The following is a 20,366-nucleotide window of genomic DNA, read 5'->3' on the forward strand; positions in this document are numbered from 1 at the left end:
GCCAGTTGACAGAAGCATGCCGTGAAAAGCCGGGAAAATATTGTTTTGATTGCAAAAACTCCACGAGGCTCTCTCTTTTTCCTCTGCGTTTTGCAAGTAAACACACGCTTGTACACCGGTGCCGTGCCTCCCCCAGAAAACAATGGCCCAAAACTCGGACGCCGTCAAGCAGGCGATGTTTGAGGAGCTGCAGAAGATACTGCATCCCGACTCGGACCAGCGGAAGTCGGCCGAGGCCCGGTTGGCGCAGCTCAAATTCACCGAATGTACGTACTGGTGCGATCTATACTAGTTCCCCTTTCACTCTCGGTCCGTTCATTTCTTTCCGCAGGGTATGGCGTCCTGTTGGCCGAGTTTACGATCGATCAACAGCTGCACATCGGCTTACGGCAGCTTGCCTCAGTGATGCTGAAACAGTACGTGAACGATTGCTGGGCGGATGGAGGTGATGTGGTGGAGGATGGTGGTGCCGGTGACCTGCCGGCAATTGATGCCGGGGCCACCCCTGCCCTGCTGGTGAACGATGAGGCGAAGCGCCGGATCAAACAAATCCTGCCGGAAGGACTGTACGATCAAAACAGCAAGGTAAGCTGTTCCCGATTGTGACGTAGAGTAGGCAATGCTCACAAGACGATGCTTATACTTCACCTCCGTTTCCCCTTTAGATTCGATCCGTCGTCGCCTACTGCATAGCAAACATTGCGCTGTACGATTGGCCGGGCGATTGGCAGGAACTGTTCGACGTGATCGTCAAGTGTCTCAGCGGCACGGAAAACTCGGTCGACGGCGCGATGAAGGTGCTGGTCGAGTTTACGCTCGAGCTGGACCGGCAGGTGGGCGAGGTGGCGCCGCTAATCCTTTCCGAGGTGTACCGGATCTTCACCGCCGCCAACCAGTACAGCGTGACAGCGCGCAAGTACGCGGTGGAGATACTGTACTCGCTGCTGCGTAGCATCAACACGAACATTGAGACGCGCCAGGAAAAGTCGGCCATCCTCAATCCGGTGCTGCCGAACTTTATGCAACGGCTGATCGAGGGCCTAACCGCACCGAACGGTCCGCACAGTAGCTTTCAGCTGAAAACGCAAATCATTAAAAGTACGTAGCGGCACTAGTCGACCCGTGCAACCGTTTTTTAACGTATCCGTTTCCGCTTTTTACCGCATTTCAGTCCTCAAGTACATGATATCGGACATGTCAAAGTTCGTGCAACCGTACGTCGGAACGATCCTGCCCACGATCTGGCAGCTGCTGACGCAGCTGGCCGACTTTTACGTGAAAGTCGTGGTGAACGAAAGCGAAGCCGCCCCGTTTAACGGCACCGACCAGGACGGCGATGACGATGGGGTGGAAGATTTCACGCAGATGATATTGCAAATATTCGAGTTTGTGCACACGATCATCGAGATGAAGAAGTACAAGGCGGCGATCGTGAACGTGCTGACCGATCTCGTCTACATTACCGTGCTGTACATGCAAATTACGGAGGAGCAGGCCCAACAGTGGCTGGAAGATCCGGAAAAGTTTGTCGACGATGAGGACGAGCAGGGCGTGGAGTTTACGATACGGGTGACGGCGCACGATGTGCTGCTGATTGTGGGGCGCGAGTATGAGCAGCAGCTGCTGCCCTGCTTTACGGAGGCGCTCGGCAAGCACAGTGCCGTGGCGGAGGTGGACCGAAACGCGGGCAATCCGCACTGGTGGAAGATCCACGAATCGTCGATGCTGGCGGTCGGCTCGTTTAAGGATATGATCGTGGAAAGTCCAGCCAGCTTTGATATGGGACAGTATTTGGCGCTGATCAAGATGCTGATGGAGAGCCAGGCGTCGCCGTACCTGCTCGGCCGCTGCCTGTGGCTGCTGAGCCGGTTCTGCGAGTGTGACATCCTGCGCCAGCCGTTCATGGAGCAAATCGTGAACGTTACGGTGGACAGCCTGTCGATGGATAAGCCGATCGTGCTGAGAATTATGGCCGCACGGTAAGATGGAAAACGGGAACCGTAGAGGGGTTTGGAAAATTGGAATAACAATCGCAACCATTTTCCTTTTCCTTCTTTTTTTTCTGGCAGGGCAATTTATGGCTTTTGTAGCAACCTGAAGGACAACAAGGACGAACGCCACGTCCTGATAATGTCCAAGCTGGAAAACTTTTTCGACGGGCTGGTAGGACTGTTCGAGCAGTCACAAAACACCGTGCTCGGTCTGTTTCTGGAAGCTCTTAGTGCAATAATTTCGGTTAGTAACGATGACGTACAGCTTTACAATTGGAAATGTCTAGAGTTGGGAGAAATGAAGTTTTCGTCGGAATCGATTCCGGCTAGCTCCGATGTTTTAAGTCTTAAGCCTCGAAAGCCTATACAGGCCAGCATGTCCGCGTAGGACGTTACGCCAAATAGAAGAAGAAGAAGAAACTCCGATGTTTTATGGAATCGATTCCGGATAGTAGATCCAGAATTAGCTTCCGGAATCGATTTTGGAATCGGCTCCGGAATTGGTCAGTTTCGGCATTTCTAAATTCCGGAATCGGCTACGGAGTCGGATTTGGGGCCTGAATTGGTCCCGGAATCGGCTCCGGAATTGGTTCCGGGATCGGCGCTGGAATCTTAATCGGCTTTGAAATCGGAGTCAGTTTCGGCATCTCCAAAAGAGTTGACATTAGGGTCCAATGATGTTACGTATTGATGCCGGAAAAAATCCAAATTTACTTGTTAACGATCCAATCTCATGGAGATTTCCGGATTCATTTCGCTTCTGGAACTTCTTATTTCAATTCAAGAACTGATTCTCATTCCGGAGCCAATTCCAATTGTTGATTCCGTTTCCGGAGCAAATTGTGATTCCCAGGTCGATTCCGATTCTGAAGCCGATTCTGATTCCGAAACCGATTCTGATTCCGGATTCAATTCCGAATTCGGAGTCGACTCCGGAATCGGCTTCGGAGTCAACTTCAAAATCGCTTCTGTAGCATTTTATTTCAATTCAAGAACTGATTCTCATTCCGGACCTAATTTCAATTCTTGAATCAATTCTGATTCCGTTTCCGGAGCATATTGCGATTCCCAAGTCGATTCCGATTCCGGAGCCGATTCTGATGCCGGAACCGATTCTGAATTCGGAGTCGACTCCAGAATCGGCTCCGGAGTCTACTTCAAAATCGGCTCCGGAATGGGAATAGATTCCAGCATCGGAATCAGTTCCGGACTTGATTCCGAACACGGAATCGGAATCGAGTAGGTCCGTCTTCGAGAAATGTCATCGATAACACTAATTTTTCTTCCCCCACATATCCTTTACAGTTCGATGTGAACGTAACGGCCACGCTGTGCCCGAAGGTAATCACCGTTACGATGACCGTCTTCCAGAAGTTCCACGACGACCGGTTTCTGGTCGAGATGGTGCAGGATGTGCTGAAGATACTGTCGCAAAACCCGTTCTGCCTGCTGCCGCTGCAGGATCGCATCATCCCGACGCTCGTGAGCATCCTGAACCACGATCAGGGTGGCGATCAGCAGACGCTCGCGCCCGACATTGCGCTGGACGTGCTGCAGACGCTCGTCAAGTACTCACAGGCGCCGTTGAGCGATGCAATGATCGAGAGCGCCTTTCCATCGGCCGTCCACTGCATCCTGCGCACCGAGGACCATTCGGTGATGCAGGCGGGCGGTGAGTGTTTACGTTCGTTTTTGGCCATCGCGCCCGAACAAATCTGTCGCTACAAAAATGGGGAAGGGCTGAACTATGTGCTGCAGGTCACGACGATGCTGCTGAACCCGATGAACACGGAATCTACCGCCTCGTTCATTGGCCGGCTGGTCATTACGATCATTACGAAGGTGGGCAACTTGCTGGGCGATTCGGTCGATCTGCTGCTCAAAGCGGTGCTCAGCAAGATGCAGCTGGTGAAGAGCCTGAACGTGATCATGAGCTTGGTCACCATCTTTGCCCACCTGATACTGTTGCAGCTCGATGCGGTCATGAACTTCCTGAGCACCGTCCCAGGGCCGACCGGTGAAACGGCCATGAGCTTCGTGCTGGCGAACTGGCTCAGCCGGCAGCATCTGTTCTACGGGCAGTACGAGCGTAAGGTGACGACGCTGGCCCTGTGCAAGCTGTTCGAGCACGGTGTCACCACCAAAGACGATCGGTTGAACACGGTCATGATAAAGGAGCAGGTGCCGGCCACAACACCGTCCGGCGCTGCGGGCAACACCGGACGGCGCACACGGTCGGCCAGTGCCAAAACACCGATGGTGTGGGTCGATACGCCGGTGCTGGTGAAGATTTTCAAGCTGCTGCTGCACGAGCTGGCCAGCCTGCGGGAGGCAAAGGATGCGCTCAACAAAAACACCGACAGCGGGGACGAAGCGAACAGCTCGAGCGACGAGGAAGCGGCGGACGAGGTCAGTGGCGACGGTGGCAAGATGTCGTTCCTGACGCTGCTGACCCACATGGATGACGGTAAGATGCCTGGGCAAACTAAAAAAAAATAACCGAGACTTGAATGATATACCGAGACAACCCAAACCGTTTGCTTTCTTCACAGGCGACGAGGACGAGGAAGAGGACGAAGACGACCGGCAGCTGATGGCGGAGCTGATGAACGACCCCATCTTCCAGTGCGACACGATGGAGTATCTGACCAAGTTCATCGAGAGCTTCAGCCAGCACGAGAACTTCCGCGCCTTCCTGGAGAAGATCGACGAGACGGAGAAGAACATCCTGCAAACGTTCAACATCCCTTCGATGTAACGATGGTACCGGTGTGTGGCGCCAAACGCCTCCTCTTCCTCCAGTTACATCCAAATCTACACAACACACACGTACATCATTCATTTCATTACTATCTAATAAGGCGCTTTTGTTTTGAACTCTAGAAGCAACTCTCACCACGGCAGATATATTATAAACGCAGAAACGCAGTTTTTGAATTCTATGTTGTGATTCTATTTTCGAAAATATACAATACATATGCGCGTAGCAATCACACTAGTGTTGGGTTTCATGAATCTTTCGTTGAGATTCATTCATATGAATCTTCAGTGATGGGTAATTCGAATCTCGAATCAATTCTTAAAAGATTCAAGATTCATGATAGATCTCCAAGGATTCATGAAAGATCTCCAAGAATTCATGAAAGATCTCCAAGAATTCATGAAAGATCTCCAAGAATTCATGAAAGATATCCAAGAATTCATGAATCTATAGGATTTATACAGGATTTCCCACGATTTATTGATCGGTTCCCATAATTTGTTGGACTCATCTCACGATTTATTCATCGTGTCCCGTAGATTTTTGGTTTGTTCCCATTATTTATTGGTATCGTCCAATTAGATATCAATACAATTGAACAAAAAAAATCTGAGAAACGCCAAAAAATCGTGGGAACACACCAAACAAATTTAGGAAGCATCAAACAAATTGTGGGAACCAACCATTAAATCGCTAGAAACCCTATAAATTCATATATCCAGAAAATCCATATATCTCCAAGGATTCATAAATCTATCAAAATATTGAATTTGAGCAATTCCGTCGATCCGGGCGATGTCGTGGGTTCAAGCCTCGCATGGACCGTCTCCCCGTAGCAAAACAAACTATGCGGCTGTGTGGTACTTGCCAAGAAGTCCCGAAAGCCTGTATAGGCTGACATGATCACGTAGGTTACTCGTGAATCTTTCGAAATTCATGAATCTTTGGAGATCCTAGAATCTTTCGTAATTCATGAATCTTTGAGTCGAAATTAAGAATCATTGAATCATTTCAAAAATTTATTCGGATGCTTGAATCTGAATCAGCTCTACCCAACACTAAATCACACCCGGATCGTAGGTGTGTGTGTTTGTGCGTGTCGAATGACTGATTTTTAAATCTATGGAGATAAACCAAACAAAATGCTACTACTCGCGTTGCCTACTACATACTACCAACCACGGTGTGTGTTGTTACTGCTTGCTGACTGATAAAGCGGAAACAAAGGAAACAAAGGGAGAACATTTGAATTTCGGAAACCACTGTCGCCCGGCCGCCCGCACATGTCTCCCTCAAACCCGACCACAAAAAAAAAATGCGCCACGATTATTGCGTGTTGTGTTTTTATCTTTCTCGTCCCAAAACTCCATTTGGTTGTATTTTTTGTTTTGTTTGTTTGTTATCTGCATACTTGAGTTTTGTCCGCTCGGTTATTTAAGGATTAATTTCTATAGTGTATTATTGTGTCCGGAACACTCTCCACTCCATTTTCGTTCTCCCATTATTTTTCCTTCGTTCGTTCGCTACACCGCGGCGAAGGAAACCACTTAGGAGCGAGCGGGGGGGGATGTTGTTTATGTGGGTGATGGTGTTGTTTCTTCTACCTTTCTGCTGCTGATTTTCCGCCATTTTCGCTCATTCTACCACCAGGTGGAGTGACGAACGAGAGAGTGCGCCATCCATCGGCTGTTTTGATCCTTTGTTCTTTAACCTCTAACCCTTGCTATGAACTGTGTATGTGAGAGTGTGTTAGTGTGCGTCCTGTGTTTGTTTTTGAGTGCGCCTTCTGCTGTCGGGAGTGCCGGCTATCCCTCTCCAAACTCCCCCCAACACCCCTTTTTTCCCCCACACCAACTCCGGGAAACCCCCTAGAGAGTCAACACAGCTAGAGAACCGGAGTGGGAGAGGGGAAAAAAACGGGAAGGAAGGAGCAGGAAATGGCTAATTTTAAACAGATGGCTTAAAATGCTACAACTTTCGCGGTACATACTATTTGACATAACGCGGAAAACACGGGGAGGGGGGATAGGGGGCGGCAGCGCACCGGCAGCAGCAGCTAACACGGCGGAAGTGGGATGACCGACCGCGCGCACCTTTGGACACACACCAACACCACCGTCACCTCCACCACCACCACTACCAGCGGCTTAAGAATCCGTCAGCCCGGGAATGCTCTCGTCGTCCGAGTCTTCGCCTTCCGGTTCGTCGCTTAGATCGTCGAAGGAAAGTTTGTTACTGTTCTGGGAAGCGTTTAGCATCTGCATAAGGTCCATCTGGTCGGCTGGAAATAGGAAAATAAGAGGGGCGTAAACCGTTTGTCTCCATGCCTCCGAAGGTCCACACTACTTACCACCACCTTCCTCGTCGTTGGAGCCCTCGTCCTCCCATCGGTTAAAGTCAACCTTCAGCCAGTGGGGCTTGGTCTTGTCCTTCAGCAGCCGGGGCCAGTAGGTTTCCTGCGGCTCCGCCTTGGCAATGACGAACTCGATGCAGCGCTTGATGTTTTTCGACGCCACCTTGTCCGGGTTGATTTTACTGAAAAACTCCACGTTCAGCTCGTACTTTTTGCCCTCCGGTTTGCCCACGCCGGTGAAGCTCATCGAGTCTTCGGTGAATCTGGTGGAGGTGTGAAACAGAGAGGAAAATATGAAAAGAAATAAAACATGAAAAAAGACCCCAAACACGCACACACGATGGTAGTCGTCAATGCGATCGTTGCCGTGATACGGGACCGAGCGAGTGGCACACACACACCGCGCACTACACTATTTTTGTACGGCGGCCGGCTCTGCTCGTAAACCGCCGTTGCTGTTACTATAGCTACACCACTTACTTGTACACCGGGTCGCTGCATTCTACGTTGAGGGTGAGGAAGAGGACATCGCTTCGTTGGGCCCAGACGGCCGGCGGTGGTACACTGTGGGTCGGGTAGAAAATGGAATGCAACACGAGCCGGAAAAGAAAAGTGCAAAAAAACCCCAATTAGAAATTTGGAAAGAAAAAAAAACAATTCTTTATGTCTCGCCGCGACCAGCGGAAAAGTATGACCTCTTTCACACTGTGTCTGTGCGTGGTATGTGTGTGTCCGTGTTTGTTTCATTCTTTTTCACACCCGGCGACAAGCGGCCGACGCAACCCGTCCGCAGGTTACAACCTTTACGTCGCGCGCCACACAACCTTTGCCGCCCTTTTGCCATTCTCGTCTGCCGTGCGCTTTGCGCCATAGCCACGGCACCGCCAAGAGGCGTACACACGCGACACGGGGGGAAATCGATAAAAATGGACGCCGGGTCAAACAAGAAACTGACAAGGGGTGGAAGGGGATGGGGAGCGCTGGGTTTAATGAGAATTTGCGTGGAGAAGAATGACTGGCAACGAGAAAACACATGCACGCACAAACATACACACACGCACATACACACAGTACAGGGAAGAAGGGGACACATCCTAGAAATGATGCGTTACGAGGACCGTATTTTAGCCGCACCTCTGTGGAGAGGGTGACGAGTAGATGGAGGCAGCTCCGCCACACACAAAAAATCCAACCCTACTTACGCTGCTTCCGAAGTCATATCCTTTGTCATAAAAACTTCCGTCGAATAGGTTAGATTTTGCACGCCAAGCGAAACACACGAGCACACCGCTAGCTACGGCTGTTTGCACTTCGTCCGTCACGGGGAGGCAACGGGTAGAGAAAAACACGATGCAAGCGACTGCAAAAACCAGGACTTCCGCTCCAACACACACACGCACAGGGGGGGAGGAGCTCGAAACCTTGCGCTAGAACGTTTTTATCGCCGAAAAGACCGTCAAGTTTTCTGCTCTTCGCCGCTTCACCGCTGACAGAATGTGTGTGTTCATGTGCGTGTGTGCGCGCTTGTGCAGAGGTGGGGAATCAATCACTCAAACTCAACTCCGAGCACGTGCGTTTTTGACCCCGGCCAGATTGTTCGTGAATTTTCGATGCCTGCTCGTAGCTTTCGCTCGTAGCGTAAGCTTGCCGCTGTGCAGGGAAACAACTTCGCAAAGACATACGTGATGGAAGTGCTGAATCGCGTTACGATCGGTCGGTGTTTATGGTGGGTGAGTTCTGTACTTAGCGTCTGTTAGGACGTGTAGCATGGCTAAGAAAAAAAAACGCTCGTGGACGGTTGGAGAAGTGGAACAAAATTCCGGGAATTTCATGGAAACAAAAGCACATGCTTGATGCTGTGCACATGGAAGGAAAGAACAATAGCTGCGGGTTTCCTGATAATTCAGACTGTTGTGCACATTTGCGTGATTTTTATGCAATACAAATGGCTCATAATTCGTCTAAAAAGCAATCAATTTCCTCTAATAAGTTATTTAAACAATTAATTTCAGTTATTTTTCCTGACTTTCTGCCAGGAATTATAAAAAAATCAGAATCAGTTTCATGGCCGGATCAGGTTCAGAATTTGTTCCAGGTTCGGAACAGTTGAAACTGGAACAGATACAGTGTTCGGACACATTTTCATGTTCCAGTATAGATTCGGAATCAATTCAGATTCGGTATCATACCGGATCAGTTCAAAGACCAGAACAGGTGCTTTATTTGCTCCAGGAGCAGTTCCAGGGCCAATATAATTTTTGGGGCTGTTCCAGATTTTACGTTTAAGCCGAGTACGTTTGAAGCCACTTCCTGAACTAACATGAAATTTTGGGCTGTTTCCGATTCCAGTTCCAGTAATGAAACAGAGGCAGCGCTCTAGCAGCAATCGAACACGACATCGAACATGAAAAATATATGGGATTTGACATGTTCGATTTGATAACCAACAAATCGAACATGTCAAATCCCATACATTTTTCATGTTCGATGTCGTGTTCGATTGCTGCTAGAGTGCCGGGGAATCAGAGCAGGTTCAGGATCTGCTCCTGTACTGGCATAGGATTGGGAACGTGTTGCAGAACTGATATGATTTGGGGAAAAGTTTCAAATTCCTGGAGAGGTTTGGGATCACTTCCGGGACCAGTTTGAGTTGGGGAACTGTTCAAGATTCCCGATCTACACCAGCTTCGAGAAAAGTTCAGGATCTGTTCCAGAAATCGTGTAGGCTTAAATCTATTACAGGACCGATATAGGTTCGGAACTTATGTTCCTAGTCCGATATGAATTCGGAACCAGTTCCGCAAGAATCACAACAGTTGGCTAAAATTTTATTCGGTTTCAATTCTTGGATCTCCTGTATCTCCAAATCGATCACGTTGCCGTTTTAATTTTGTTACAACTGATAAAGAGAGTTCATTGTGCGCTGTAAAAAAATCTCCATACGCTCTAGGCTTTGTTTAAACAGATTTCAACTCGTGTTCTCGCATTTCAACGCAAAGATAAGCCGCCACGCACAGCACGCACACGGGCAAGGCAAAGAAGGAAGACGAACAAAAAAAAAAAAACCGCAAGTGGTCCACCGCATCGCGATGACGACGTTGATAATCGCGAAGATAGTTGCGCGCCTGTCTAATGCCAGGCGCTCGGACGTTTGGTTGTGTGGCGGTTCGAGTGGTTTTTCAGGTTTTTCTTTTTTGTGTTTTTCTGTAATCACATTCTTCCATTCCCTCCCCCTTTGCTGAGAGATTCGCCATATAAACACACTTTGTCTAATGCTCTGTCAACGGGCTGCGTTCCTGGGGCACTTTGCTCGTCAGTACATTCGCGCACTGCCGGCCAGAACGATGTCAACAAATAAGTTTGACCTTCCAGCGCGCTACCAGGGCGCTACCAAGAGTGTGTGGTAAGAATGGGGGGGAACAGTGTCCGTACTCAACACGTTGTGGGCATCTTGTGGTGAAATTCGTTTTGCTCTCCTCTTCCACAGGGTTGAGTTCATCCAGTTGGCGCTGCAATACAAACCACTGAACCTGGGGCAAGGTTTCCCGGACTACCATGCACCGAAGTATGCGCTGGATGCGCTGGCCTCGGCCGCCAACAGTCCGGACCCGCTGGCCAACCAGTACACGCGCGGGTTTGGCCATCCGCGGCTCGTGCAAGCACTGAGCCGGATGTACTCGGGGCTGGTGGGCCGCACCATCGACCCGCTGAACGAGGTGCTGGTGACGGTTGGGGCGTACGAAGCGCTGTACGCCACGATTCAAGGTCACGTCGATCAAGGCGACGAGGTTATTATCATCGAACCGTTCTTTGACTGCTACGAGCCGATGGTGAAAGCGGCCGGAGGTGTGGCTAGATTCATCCCGCTCGTTCCGGTAATTTGCATCTCAAGATTTATATTCCTGTTTTGTTGTTTTAATTAACAATTCCTCCTTCTCTGTAGACTGTCACCGGGCGTACGATATCGTCCGAGGACTGGAAGCTGGACCCGCTAGAGCTCGCGAAGTTGTTTAACGAGAAGACGAAAATGATCATCGTCAATACGCCCCACAATCCGCTCGGGAAGGTCATGAGCCGGCAGGAGCTGCAGATGATAGCGGACCTGTGCAAGCAGTGGAACGTCCTGTGCGTCTCGGACGAGGTGTACGAGCACATGGTGTACGCGCCGTACCAGCACGTGCGCATCTGCACCCTGCCCGACATGTGGGAGCGCACGATCACGATCGGTTCGGCTGGCAAAACGTTCTCGCTGACGGGTTGGAAGATCGGATGGGCTTACGGGCCGGCCAGTCTGATGCGCAACCTGCAGATGGTACACCAGAACTGTGTGTACACGTGCGCCACCCCGATCCAGGAAGCGATCGCGGTCGGGTTCGAGAAGGAGCTGAACCAACTGTCCAGCCCGGAGTGCTACTTTAACAGCATCTCGACCGAGCTGATTGCGAAGCGCGACTATATGGCCCGATTTTTGGAGGACATCGGTATGCATCCGACCATTCCGCAGGGTGGCTACTTCATGGTGGCGGACTGGTCGAAGCTTGCCGATAAGGTGGACCTGTCGCAGGAGACGGATGCGCAGCGGGACTATCGCTTCACCAAGTGGATGACCAAGACGGTCGGTTTGCAGGGCATTCCGCCGTCCGCATTTTACAACGACGAGCACAAACCGCTCGGGGAGGATTATGTGCGGTATTGCTTCTTCAAGCGGGACGATACGCTCGAGCGTGCGGCGAACATTCTGAGCGAGTGGAAGAACAGGACCAAGTCCAACTAGACACGTGAGGGCAATAGCAATAGGCAATAGCTGCACGTGATGATTGCAAATAGAGCAAGCAAAAAATACATTGCCATTTTTGGTTACTAATTGAACTGTTTCTTCTTCTAAATTTATGAAATTTATCTCTCAAGTCGATGGGATTTCTTCCAGAATTTCTTTCACTTTTTCGCTTGTTGTGGATATCCTATCAGCTACTGTTCTAGGACAGCGATAGGTTCAAATTCCGTCCCTGGACCGGGTTAGGATAAGGACATGTTCCGATCAAGTTCAATTATCAGATAGACCCGGTGTTAGTTCTTGCACCGGGTAAGAGAATGAATCAATTCCAGGACCAATCTAGTTCAGGTTTGGGATAAGTCTCACGACAGGAATATAGGTTTCGGAAGTGCTCAATTATTGGAAACGTTCGGGATTTGTGTCTGAGTCTGGTTATGCACTTAATGCAGGATCCGCTCCAATAGTTTAGGTTCAGGAGCAAATCCAGGGACGATACATGCTTGAAATCAGTACTAAAACAGGGATTTAGTATCAGGATGAGCTTAATCATCCAAATATACCTTCTGAGTTTGTTCTTGAGCCTGGAATATCGACCTTTACCAGTTCTAGGTCTGAGATAAATCCAGGATCTGTTCCAGAACTTCAGTATTTCGAGTAACAATTCTTGGGTCGAATCTCGGTTCCTTATCATATCCTGAATTGAGATGTATTTTGATATGCGTTTCAAAACTGGGAATACTAGCTCCAGGACTAGTCAGTGACCTTGCATCCGGGAGAATCCCTATTGTGGCTCGTGGCCCCCAGAACTGTCCTGTAATCGGAACCGATAATTACTAGCAATAAACCACAGACCGAATTGTTGTCCAATTATGTAACAGCTGGGCTCTGTGTATTTATTTATTATTGACAAAACGACCACGACTAAGACCCTTCCGGTCCCCCGCCAAGGGGTTGGGGGGTTTTGGGGGCGTCAGAGGCTACCACACGCACCGCACACACACACACGCCGCTCCTCATCTCACACATTGACGACGACCGGGGCATTCCGCTTTTAGTGCATATCGTACACCGATTTCAGTGCCAGCTCGGGCTGATCGTATCCCAGCTCTTCCGGCGTGTCGATGCCGAGCTCGGTCAGCGTCGGGCGAATTTCCTGCAGCAGATACGGGTAGATTTCGTTCGTCTTGTCACCGCACTTGTCCTTGACGCCCTCCAGGAAGCGAACGGCCAGCGCGTAGTCGTTCAGGCGGCGGCAAGCCTTCAGCGCGGACACGATGATTTTCGGCTCCGGCACCAGATCCATGCCGAGCAGATCGTTCATCGCCTTGCGGGCCTCCCAGCCATCGATCTCCGGCCGGTTGAAGTACGCCTCGTAGCGTTTGTCGAACTCCTCGTCCGTCTCGTTGCTGTGCGAGTGGCGCACCACCATCGCACCCACCATCGATTGGCTGCTCTTCAGCCCAGCGGCGCTGCGAAGTCCGCCCAGCACACGGCCAGCCGCAAAACGGAGCATCTCTGGGAACGGGTACGTGGAAGGGGGAGGAAAAACGAAATCAATCAATTGTGCTGCAGGGAAACGAGGTGAACCACAGAATCGACAAACAAAATGCACTCACTCGATATTTAATCACCGGAACGACGGAGGAAAAACTTGCACCCGATAGTGTGAGTGTTAAGTAATCGAAAGCAAGGCAAATTTTGCACCCTTTTTCTTTTGCGACCGAGCAACTTTTGACAGCCACCCTGACACGGTTGTCAAGCAGAAAGGAGAAAAGGCTTGCGCAGATTGAAACACCGCCGGAAAAGGCCTTTTCACTGTCTAAACCTTGGTGCAACAGCTGATGGTTCGTTGAGAAGTGAAACGATTTAAATTGCTAATCTAATCGCTTTAACCGCATTTATTGCCATAAATAATTTACTTTTACGTCTTTTCCACCTTTTTTAATCATTATACCAATCCAAGAACAGTAACGTAAAGGACATCACAATAAAAAAGAAAAGTACCCACACCCGTAGCCCCGCGTTGCGCTGGATCGCCTGCTTGATCTGTTCGTTCGCGTCGTTCATGTTTTCCGTCGTGCCTATTACGTTCGTCGCGATCCGATCGATGTCCGTGTTTTGCAGCGTTATCTACGAATAAAATAAACGGGTAAGCCCATGTGGAAGAAGTTCACAACACTCCCTTCCTTTACCTTCTCGGTGAAGATATCCTGCAGCTGCGTAATGTCGGCCACATTGCGCTGGATTTGCTCCACCTCTTCCGACAGCCCCTTCAGCTCGTTGTACAGCTGGATGTTTTCCGACTCAAACATCTGTATGTCCTCCGGGCTGAGGTCGTTGCTTTCGTACTCCTCGTACATGCTGCTGTCCTGCATGTCTTCCACCGTCTGCGTCATCGTTTTATCGGCGCTGCGCGAACTGTCCAAACTGTCCCCGGTCCTTGCCGGAGCGACCACCGCCGCGGCTGCCACCGCCTCCCTTTCCGATGGTACCGCCTCGAGCGGTTTCGTGTACGGGTCGGTTTTCATCTTCGGCTGCAGCTTAATGTAGTGCATCGTTTCCATCTGGCGCCGCTGGCGGAACTGCTTCTGCTCCTGGGCAATCCTGCGTATCCCGTTCGCGTACTCGAACAGGCTGTCCACCACCAGGCCGAGGAACTCCTTCACCTGCCGGTCCGCCTTCAGCTCGGCACACTCGTGCCTCAGGCCCGCTATCAGCGTACCCGCGTCCGCCAGCGTGCTTTCCGTTTCCCGGTCGATCAGATCGCGCTCCTCGTTCGTCATCTGCGGGGCGGAGTTCTTCAGATGCTCCGCCAGCTGCATGTAGGCCGCCCGGTTCTCGATCAGAAAGTTGCGCAGCAGCGTTACCTGCTGCTTCAGCGTTTTCGCCTTGCCCCATACCTCCGGCGTCGGTTTCTTTTTCTGCAGTATCCGGTTCTTGTCCAGCAGGGCGACGCTCTGCGGGGGCAGCTTCAGCCGGACCGTTTTCACGGACGCCTTGAAGAGGGACGTAATGTCCATCGTTGTGGTTGCGGATGGGGACGAGGCACGACACCGCCACCCGGGGGACTTACTGCCGTGTTTTTTCACTCTGTGGTGCAGCAATCAAAACATCCGTGTCATGACGAGGGAGAGAGAGATTGTTTACGTGTGCCACGGGCTCCGTGTGAAAGTGGAGCGCGTTTAGAGCCGGTACTAAAGAGATTGAAGTTGGATAGAGCAACACGGTGGCGAACGAGCATCTGAGGATGGATTTGTGTTTTGCTATTTTGGATGAAATTTAGTTACAAAATGCATGAATGATGTGTTTGTAGTATTTGCTTGGCAAAATGAGCAATTATCTGTTTTTATTAATAATTTTCTGACTGCCTTTTTCTACGAGCAATACGTTTAGTCATGATTTGCCAATAAATTGAGATAATCGTCTTTTATAACATCTGTTTATTTTCCTTTTTTGTACTTTTCGCTGTTTTCGCCTTATCAAATACCATATCGTGCAAAAATAGAGTCATATTTTCGAGGCCAAATTGCGGGAAGAAATCAAATTCCTGTTCAAATAAATGGTTGCATTGTTCAGACTTTTTCCAAGGGCTAAAAACAGCTGTTGCACGATTTAAAAGCATTACTAATTAATGCCTACCATTAAAATCTGCACCGTCTGTGAGTGATTATAAATAGGACGCCGACGTTCCTGGGAAGGCTTTAAATCCTAAAATTATCGCTAAAACGCATCAATTCCGCAGAAGTTGAATATCGTCTCGAAACTCCAAAAACATGCTTTCGTAAATAGCCTCTTCCTCCCTTCAGTTGCCGGCTGTGACGACGGAGCAATGTAAATTTGGATTCTTTTTTTATCACCAGTCACCGTATTGCGCTAGTAGTTGTGATTACGCCCAAACCGGCAAATCGTGTGTACGGAGAGGGCGAACGGAATCAGCGTGGTGTTGGTTCGGTGGCGCTGGAACCTGTACAGTGCGTCTCGCTCGGAATGTGACACCGCGGTAGTAGGCTCCAAAAGGGCTTTAATGTCTCTAAATATTCATATCTGCTTCGTGTTTGAATTATTTAAAGAAAAGCCATTCCTTTCGTGCACGAAACATTGCATGAAACAGAACGGTTGCGTGAAAACCTCGACCATCGGTGGACTCCATCGCGTGTCGCTCACTGTACGGAGCAAGCGCTGGAGCGACGGCGAGATAGGCACCGCACGCGAAAGGGTCGTTTAGTAGAGGTTAAAACTCCATCGAAGTGAGAACGAACTCGACAGTGCGCTCGCGGACTCCTTTGATATTGCCATTTGCCCCTTACCCAGTGACCAGAAAAGCCGATTCCAACATGCCGACCTATCACAAGCCGGAAGCCAAAACCATCCAGGAGCTGAAGGATATCGCTCACAAGCTGCGTATCGATTCGATCAACGCAACGCAAGCGTCAAAGTCTGGGTAAGTAAGGGAAGAAGCAGTGGGCAGGTGGGGAGATAAAATGGCAGCAAAAAGCTGGTGACAAAGTGGAGCTGATGCGTGCGGTAGTCATACGAAGAGGAGGGCGAACCTAAAGAAAAGGGGAAGAAAACATGAACCCTTTCACCACCGTGTGCCGGCTTTCTCGCGCAACTTTCGCAACCGGACTGGCGGGGGGGAAAGGAGGGTCTCTGTTTTTGCTGATGCTGGCGGATGCCGGTTTCGCATGAGGACCGGGGCAAGGGAACATGTTTTTGCCCATGGTTTGTAGGGGTACCACGTGCGACGGCGGAGGGCAAGAAAACAAAATGAGATCACAGCGAGAGAGAGAGAGAGGCTCGATCTTGGTGAAACATGGTGCAGGTCAAATCGATACCCTTCCTCTCTCTCTCTCTACCCCTTTCCCCGCTTGTCGCACGTGACATTACAGGCATTACAGGGTCGCCGATTGATGAACGGATTTGCTCTCAAAGCCTAAGCAGCGCCGCGCGCGGTCCTATTCGTGCGCCATGCGGCCTTCTCCGACCAGCAGCCAAATGGTGGTGGTGAAAGGCGCGACAGCGAGTGCGCGTTGGCGCGGCATGCTTTATTTTAGAATGTCCTACCTAACGCCGAAATCGAAACTCCAGTGCGAGTCGGAAAGCTCCACCGATCGTTCGATCGAAGCAGCCCTCTGATCGCCTCTGACGTGGTGCTGCGCCCGACAGGGCTCAAATCATTTTTTTTCGAAGGTCAGAAAGAGGTCAAACGTATGCCACACTGCTGGGCACCTTTCGACATGTTTTCGAGTCATTGAAGTCGGTGGCTGGAATAATGTAACGCACACACACACGCACACATGTGGCCACGGAGTATGTGGCAAACAACGGCGAAGGAAGAAGAAAAAAAAACCTCAGGGTACACAGTAAATGACGCAAGGTGCCCGCTGTCGTTTGTGTGTGTCTTTGCTCTTCCGTGCATGCTTCGATTACGTTGCTCAAGGTTGTCATAAACGGTTGCAAAAAGAGCAAAATAAATTCAGTGAGTCAAGTATAAACAATTGATAACCGAACGCTTGTCCTGCGTCGCGTCTCGCGCCACATCCCGCTGGTCCGCCGGTCTTGGGATAAGACGCTGATGGGGGCTTCTTTTCGGTTTGCTTTCCGTTGTTGTAACGCCTTCAAGCGTTACGTGCGGCGATAGAGAGCACGCGGCTCGCCCGGTTGACTACACTCTTGAGATCAGTTGTTTGATGTGATGTTTGTAAAGTGAATAGATATTTTATCTCCACTGCTTGGTTAGCTATTTTTATGACACACCCTCATGGCGTCTCTTTCTTACCCCATCCCCCCTCACAGCCACCCGACATCATGTGCGTCGATTGCGGAAATCATGTCGGTGCTGTTCTTCAACACGATGCGGTACAAACTCTCTGCTCCACGCGATCCCTCCTCCGACCGGTTCATCCTGTCGAAGGGTCACGCGGCCCCCATCCTGTACGCGGCCTGGGCCGAGGCTGGCCTGTTCCCGGTCGAGGATCTGATGAATCTGCGCAAGATCGACTCGGATCTGGAGGGCCATCCGACGCCGCGCCTTAACTTTATCGATGTTGGCACGGGCTCGCTCGGGCAGGGGGTGGCCGTCGCCTGCGGCATGGCGTACGTCGGCAAGAACCTCGACAAGGCGGACTACCGCACGTACGTGCTGGTCGGGGACGGTGAGTCGGCCGAAGGTTCGATCTGGGAGTCGCTGCACTTTGCCGGCTACTACAAGCTGAACAACCTGTGCGTTATCTTCGACGTGAACCGGCTCGGCCAGTCGGAGGCGACCTCGCTGCAGCACCAGATGGAGGTGTACCGCAAGCGGCTGGACGCATTCGGCTTCAACGCGATCGTCGTCGACGGGCACGACGTGGAGGAGCTGTGCAAGGCGTTCTTCGAGGCGGCGTCCACGACCGACCGGCCCACGGCCATCATCGCCAAGACGTACAAGGGCAAGCACTTCCCGAACATCGAGGATCTGGAGAACTGGCACGGCAAGCCGCTGGGCGATGCGGCCGCCGATGTGGTGGCGCATCTGCAGAAGCAAATCCGCAACCCGGGACCGATCGCGCTGGCGCCACCGTCGCCGCAGAAGGAGAGCGCCCCGAAGGTGAGCATCAAGGGGGTGGAATTGGCCACCCCGCCAGCGTACCAGAAGGGGGAGCAAGTGGCAACGCGACTTGCCTACGGTACCGCGCTGGCCAAGATCGCGATGAACAACGATCGCGTCATTGCGCTGGATGGTGACACGAAGAACTCGACCTACTCGGACAAGCTGCGCAAAGCGTTCCCGGAGCGCTTCATCGAGTGCTTCATTGCGGAGCAGAATCTGGTCGGGGTTGCGATTGGGGCGGCGTGCCGTGACCGGACCGTGGCGTTCGTGTCCACCTTTGCCACGTTCTTCACGCGTGCGTTCGACCAGATCCGCATGGGTGCGATCTCGCAGACGAACGTTAACTTTGTCGGCTCGCACTGTGGCGTGAGCATCGGCGAGGACGGCCCGAGCCAGATGGGCCTGGAGGACATTGCGATGTTCCGGGCGATCCCGGGCAGCACCGTGTTCTATCCGGCGGATGCCGTCAGCACGGAGCGTGCGGTTGAGATGGCCGCCAACACGCCGGGCGTGTGCTTTATCCGTACGTCGCGCCCGAACACTGCCGTCATCTATGAGAACAACGAGAAATTCGAGGTACGGTGTGGGTGTGGGTTGTGTGAGGCACTATAAAATATACTTAAAATGTGATCCTGTTTTCGCTACAGATTGGAAAGTGTAAGGTGGTGAAGCAAAACGCCAACGATTCGGTACTGCTCATCGGTGCCGGTATCACGCTGTACGAAGCGCTGAAGGCTGCCGAGGAGCTGGAGAAGAGCGGCATTCACTGTCGCGTCATCGATCCGTTCACGGTGAAACCCCTCGACCAGGAAGGTATCATCAAGCATGGTGCCCAGTGCGGTGGACGTGTCGTCGTCGTCGAGGATCACTACAAGTAAGTTCATGACCATCTTAAGAACCTATTTTGTTTACAGTTTTCTAATAATATCCCTTTCTTTTTCCTCTTCCCGTCTGCACACAGACAAGGTGGCCTTGGCGAGGCGGTCCTGTCTGCCCTGGCCGAACAGCGCAACTTTGTCGTGAAGCATCTCGGCGTGGACAAGCTGCCCCGCTCCGGACCGCCCACCGTGCTCGTCGATATGTTTGGCATTTCGGCACGTTCCGTTGCGGCCGCCGTGCAGGAGATCATTAAGATGTAAAGTGGCCGGCAGGGCGGGTGTTTGTTGAGCGCTCGCGCACACGTGGCGCGTTTGGAATCTTTGCCCGATCATGTTGATCGTGATTTTCTTTTCTAATTTTTTATTTTTGATTTTTATTTTGCCGTTTTTTTACCTTAATCCGCTTCATAATGTTTTTGCCACTTCTACTACTATTACTACTACTGGACTGTGGGTGCTTTTTTGTATCGGGATTACGAATTAATGGACGTGTTTTTCTTTTTGTTCAGTAACATGGTTACTGCTGTTATTCCTCTCTGCATTTCCAGTGTCATACATTGTAAATTGTGCTGGCCCCATCATCATCATATCCGGGATATAAACAAAAAAGACAATGAGGGAGGGAAGGGATGAACGTTGTGTCGTTGTCCTTCGAGAGCGCAGTTGCGCAAACTATATCGCGTACAATAAAATTGTGACAAACCTAATCGATTCGATCGCAAATGCGTTTGCGGTGTGTAATTTTGAGAAAAACCACGTTTGTTTCTATTTCAGGGACATTTCAGATTTGATTGATGGATAAAATTGGCAAAAATCCTCCCAGTATTTTCCCGGATCGGCCAGACTTGCCAGGTATCTTTCGGTGTCGGAGTCGCACGGAGTCGTCCAGAATCGGCCGAAGTTGAAGTCGTCTGGAGTCGGCCGGAGTGGGTATTCGAAACAAAGGCCTGAATATGAAGTAAAAAACAAAGTGAAAGACAAAAAAACAAACGAAATCAAATGCCTGATCACAAGCAC

The 20,366-nt window shown here is 50.8% G+C and overlaps 6 protein-coding genes across 6 annotated transcripts; 3 read left to right on the plus strand and 3 right to left on the minus strand.

Annotated features, from left to right (window-relative positions):
- On the plus strand, window positions 1–4,986 carry LOC120955685 (importin-9). The gene is made up of 7 exons (XM_040376767.2): window positions 1–266; window positions 332–585; window positions 666–1,098; window positions 1,172–1,979; window positions 2,070–2,235; window positions 3,297–4,458; window positions 4,544–4,986. Exons 1-7 carry the CDS (start codon window positions 143–145, stop codon window positions 4,747–4,749), a joined length of 3,153 nt encoding a protein of 1,050 aa, XP_040232701.2. The 5' UTR covers window positions 1–142; the 3' UTR covers window positions 4,750–4,986.
- Window positions 4,987–6,078: 1,092 nt separating this feature from the next.
- On the minus strand, window positions 6,079–8,634 carry LOC120955686 (uncharacterized protein CG16817). Its single transcript, XM_040376768.2, has 4 exons — window positions 8,308–8,634; window positions 7,586–7,669; window positions 7,103–7,368; window positions 6,079–7,033 (listed from the first exon to the last, which is right to left on the minus strand). The coding sequence occupies exons 1-4, from the start codon at window positions 8,334–8,336 to the stop codon at window positions 6,900–6,902; spliced, it is 513 nt and encodes a 170-aa protein (XP_040232702.1). The 5' UTR covers window positions 8,337–8,634; the 3' UTR covers window positions 6,079–6,899.
- Window positions 8,635–10,204: 1,570 nt separating this feature from the next.
- Window positions 10,205–11,974, plus strand: LOC120954623 (kynurenine aminotransferase). The gene is made up of 3 exons (XM_040374705.2): window positions 10,205–10,508; window positions 10,593–10,980; window positions 11,049–11,974. The coding sequence occupies exons 1-3, from the start codon at window positions 10,378–10,380 to the stop codon at window positions 11,877–11,879; spliced, it is 1,350 nt and encodes a 449-aa protein (XP_040230639.2). The 5' UTR covers window positions 10,205–10,377; the 3' UTR covers window positions 11,880–11,974.
- A 761-nt stretch (window positions 11,975–12,735) lies between these two features.
- Window positions 12,736–13,615, minus strand: LOC120954626 (cytochrome c oxidase subunit 5A, mitochondrial). The gene is made up of 2 exons (XM_040374707.2): window positions 13,496–13,615; window positions 12,736–13,394 (listed from the first exon to the last, which is right to left on the minus strand). The coding sequence occupies exon 2, from the start codon at window positions 13,390–13,392 to the stop codon at window positions 12,931–12,933; it is 462 nt and encodes a 153-aa protein (XP_040230641.2). The 5' UTR covers window positions 13,393–13,394; window positions 13,496–13,615; the 3' UTR covers window positions 12,736–12,930.
- A 135-nt stretch (window positions 13,616–13,750) lies between these two features.
- Window positions 13,751–15,036, minus strand: LOC120954625 (syntaxin-18). The gene is made up of 2 exons (XM_040374706.2): window positions 14,072–15,036; window positions 13,751–14,009 (listed from the first exon to the last, which is right to left on the minus strand). The coding sequence occupies exons 1-2, from the start codon at window positions 14,897–14,899 to the stop codon at window positions 13,821–13,823; spliced, it is 1,017 nt and encodes a 338-aa protein (XP_040230640.2). The 5' UTR covers window positions 14,900–15,036; the 3' UTR covers window positions 13,751–13,820.
- A 1,042-nt stretch (window positions 15,037–16,078) lies between these two features.
- On the plus strand, window positions 16,079–20,056 carry LOC120954622 (transketolase-like protein 2). Its single transcript, XM_040374704.2, has 4 exons — window positions 16,079–16,320; window positions 17,676–19,047; window positions 19,119–19,345; window positions 19,433–20,056. Exons 1-4 carry the CDS (start codon window positions 16,214–16,216, stop codon window positions 19,608–19,610), a joined length of 1,884 nt encoding a protein of 627 aa, XP_040230638.1. The 5' UTR covers window positions 16,079–16,213; the 3' UTR covers window positions 19,611–20,056.
- The last annotated feature ends 310 nt before the right edge of the window (window positions 20,057–20,366 follow it).

This window comes from Anopheles coluzzii, chromosome 3 (genome assembly GCF_943734685.1).
Source record: "Anopheles coluzzii chromosome 3, AcolN3, whole genome shotgun sequence".
Lineage (NCBI taxonomy): Eukaryota > Metazoa > Arthropoda > Insecta > Diptera > Culicidae > Anopheles > Anopheles coluzzii.